General features: G+C 37.6%; 1 protein-coding gene across 1 annotated transcript; it reads left to right on the top strand.

The window, feature by feature from the left end:
• Positions 1-2,058: 2,058 nt before the first annotated feature.
• Positions 2,059-2,926, top strand: LOC128126931 (extensin-1-like). Its single transcript, XM_052765123.1, has 2 exons — positions 2,059-2,121; positions 2,474-2,926. Exons 1-2 carry the CDS (start codon positions 2,059-2,061, stop codon positions 2,924-2,926), a joined length of 516 nt encoding a protein of 171 aa, XP_052621083.1.
• Positions 2,927-4,170: the final 1,244 nt, after the last annotated feature.

The raw sequence follows: 4,170 nt of genomic DNA on the forward strand, positions 1-4,170 counted from the left end.
GCCTTTGACCATGAAGTGAATGAGTAAGCATCACTTTGGCACTGACAAAATGTTGGATAGGGCTGAAAGCATATAAATTCTAGCAAAATGTTTAATCTCAAATCGTTTATTTTCTGTGCCACTGGGGCTAAAGTCTTATTGATGTATATCAAGTTGAAATTGTTGTATCTCATTGATTGTAAATCTTTGAATTGGATCATTTGTTGATATGGAAAGCTTGTCACATGATTCACATATGCATTTGTTCTTCTTTGTTCCTCTTTGCTTCTGTCATATATATATATATATATATATATATATATATATATATATATATATATATATATATATATTATATGTCATAACGTTATATTGTTTCTATTTTTGAACTCACTAAGCGTCACAGCTTATCCCTCTCAGTGTTTAACTATTGCAGGTAATAAGGATCCAGTGTAGACACATACTTTTGAAAGATTTAGAATCGTTAATAATATTACTTTTTTATTTAGTGATCATGTATGTATAAAATTATAATTTCCTGAGTAGTTATGTAATATACTAAAACTTAGTCGGTTTGTATCTAGCCTTTTGTAATTAAACTATCAATGTAAAATATTGTTTATAAATATGCATGTAGCATGTTTTGGAGTAACTTGGAGTAATAATGTTATGTATGAAAGAGTTTCTCTCAACATCTTTCGTGGCAGATCTGAATGGGCCACATACATCTGTATGGATGAGGTCCAATAACACTTCATCTTTTTCACATGTTCCAGTGAAATGTGATTTTTTTTCATCTTACCCAAGAGAGAATATTCACATTCATTATCTGTCCTAAGATCAAATCATCTAAACACTCAATTCTTTTGGAGTTTGGCGATGAGCTTCTTGTTTATGTGCCGAAGACGACAATTCCATAAACATGCCTTGTCTACATGATTAGATGTATCAATATGAAACACATTATTCCCTAAGTTATCGAACACAAATCACAATTTCATACACTCCATCACATGGTAAAGCTTTAAACATAAAAACACCATTTTTGAAAGTAGAAATTGAACCAATATCATTATCAAAAGAGTATTTAAAACCTTTTCGGAACAATGCATGAAAATAAATAATTTTTCATGTCATTCATGACGAGTAGCAACAATTTAATAAGCCAATCCTAAAATCACTACTAAGCATAAGTTCATAAGTCCCAATCTTAGTAATAGGTGAAGATCGCATATTTCCCATGATCAGGTTCAGACTTCAATGCTCCACTTCCTCATTTTCTTTTAGTCCCTGTAAATCAGAAGACATGTGGAAACCATATCCTATATCAAGAACCCAAGAATGAGAAACTTGTGTATTATTGACCTGGATGCCTTGATCTTACCATCCTTCAAGTCTTGCAAGTATTTAGGGCAACTTCTTCTTCATTGAGCCTTTTCGCCATATTGGAAGCAAGTGGTCTCTTTTGGATCACTGATCGTAGGAACATCAAAGTTGGGATTCGTCTTAGACCCACTATTATACCTTCCAACATGGGCCTTCCCTTTCCTTTTTGATTGGGAAGGAGCCTTCATCTTTTTCCTTTTTATATATCTAATGGCTAGGACATGAGCATTTGTTGCATTATAAGCATGGTTTTTCTTCGTCCACGATTCAACAATTTGTAACAAATTATGGAGTTGGGTCAATGTCGTCTTCGTGTTATTCAAATGATAAGTCAAAACAAACTGATCACAACTAGAAGGAAAGAAGTTAAGGACCATGTCAATGGAAAAATCCTTTTCGAATGACACGTTGAGCCTCTGGAGTTGCTCTAAGTACCTTTGTGTTTTATGTACGTAAGCACAAACTGATTGCCCTTCCTTAAGATTGCATGCCATAAGAGACTTGACCACTTCGTAACGCTCTTTTTTGGCCTTCTTGTCTAACTTTCCAACAAGTTCAAGACTCATCTCATATGGCCAGTAGTCCTCATAGGACTTGGATGGCTCAGGTGCCATAGTAGCCACCTTGATGCAAGCAACCTTTGTGGCATCATCAAAATCTTTGTTGTAGGAAGTGACTTCCTCAGGAGTAGCAATGGAATGGTCGATTTTAACAAGAGGCTTTTTGAGGAAATATTACTTGCCCTCGTATCGAACGGTATCTTCAAGTTTCTCATCCAGTCCATGTAGTTGGGATTAGTGAGCTTCACTTTTGATAAAATCTAGAGTAGAGAAAAGTTTGAGTTTGAGGGGGGCGATTGAGTAGTAGTGAGATCACTGTTTCCAGAAATCTATATAAAGAGACATAGTTTTTAGTTAGTAATATAAATCCTTAATATTTTAACCCAAAACGGATAATCAAGGCTAGTATTGGTGGTGGGGGAGGTAGAAGGTGGTAAGGGATTGTAGGTTGTGGTGATGGGTGGTTTGTAGTTGTAGTGGGTGGTGGGTAGTGGTGAGTGGTGGGTGGTGGGTGGTCGTTAGAAGGTGGTGATGATTGTGGGTGGTAGGTGGTAGGTAGTTGTGGTTGTTCGTTTGGTGGTGACCCATCACCGCCACCCAACACGACGATCCACCTCCACCATCCATCACCCAACAATACCACCCCCACCACCAATCACCACTACTCACAACCACCGTCTTCACCACCTAACATCACTAACCGCCACCACCACCCCACCACCATCATTACCACCACCTCCACCTCAACCACCCATCACCACCACCCACCCATCATCCACAACTACAACCCCCACCACTACTCACTACCACTAACCACCACTCATCTCCACTACTTATCATCACCACCTACCACTACCACCCTACCCACCATCCACCACCACCCTCCTCCACCACCCACCACCTACCACCCATCATCACCACACACATCCACCACCTATCACCATCACTTGCCACCACCAACCCACCTATCACCCACCAAAACCACCACATCCAACCGCTAGCATTACCTATCACGACTCGCCTTCACCACGTATCACCACTACCTAAGACATCACCCACCACTACCACTACTACCACCCCCACCACCAACCACCACCTATCATCACAACATTCCACTACCACCCATCCACCACCCACCACCTCCATCACCGACCATCACCCATCACCACCACCTATATCCACCATCATTCGCCACCATCACCCTAGCTATTACCAACCAAAACCACCACCACCACCCGCTACAACCATATATTACCACAACCCACCAATATCATAACCACTTACCACCATCACCACTAGAACCACCACCACCCGGCATCACCCACCCATCAACACCACAACCACCACCCACCACCTATAACTACCCACCACCATAAACCAACTATCACCTATAACCCCCACCACCCACCACCTATCACTACCAACAATCACCACCACCCATCACCACCCTGCCCTTACTCCACCACTAGCACCACCCACCACACACCACCATGCATCTCCACCACACAACCACCACCAACTACCTACAACCACCAACACTATATGTGATTAAATGCATATAATGACATAAATAATGAGTGAATATTTAATCACATAAATAACACGTGATTAGATACATATAAAGGCATATGATTATATTTATTTAATCACGTGTGATTTATACGCACACAAGATTCGTTTTCGTGTTCTCAATTCAATAGTTTTTATTTTTCCACATTAATCATATGTGATTAGACATATATAATAACATGTGATTAAATACACGAGATCAACCATTGAATTGCAAAGGTAAAAATGAATATTGTCCAAATAAATCATATGTGATTAAATAGATATAATCACATATGATTATATTTATCTACTCACATATGATTTATGTGGCCAAGTTTCATTTTCGCATTCTCGGCTCAATAGTTTTATTGTATTCAATCACATGTGATTATACGTATCTAATCATATATGATTTATATGGTTAATATTTGCTTTAGGTTTTCGATTCAATATTATCATGTATTTAATCTCATGTGATTATATATATATATATATATATATATATATATATATATATATATATATATATATATATAACAACATATGATTTATGTGTTCTTGATTCAAAAGTTGTTCTTTGATCACATAAATCATATGTGATTAAATATATATAATCACATGTGATTATATGTATTTAATTACTTATGATTTATGTGATTAAATACATATAATCACATATGATTTATGTAATTAT

Source organism: Lactuca sativa, chromosome 6 (assembly GCF_002870075.4).
Source record: "Lactuca sativa cultivar Salinas chromosome 6, Lsat_Salinas_v11, whole genome shotgun sequence".
Lineage (NCBI taxonomy): Eukaryota > Viridiplantae > Streptophyta > Magnoliopsida > Asterales > Asteraceae > Lactuca > Lactuca sativa.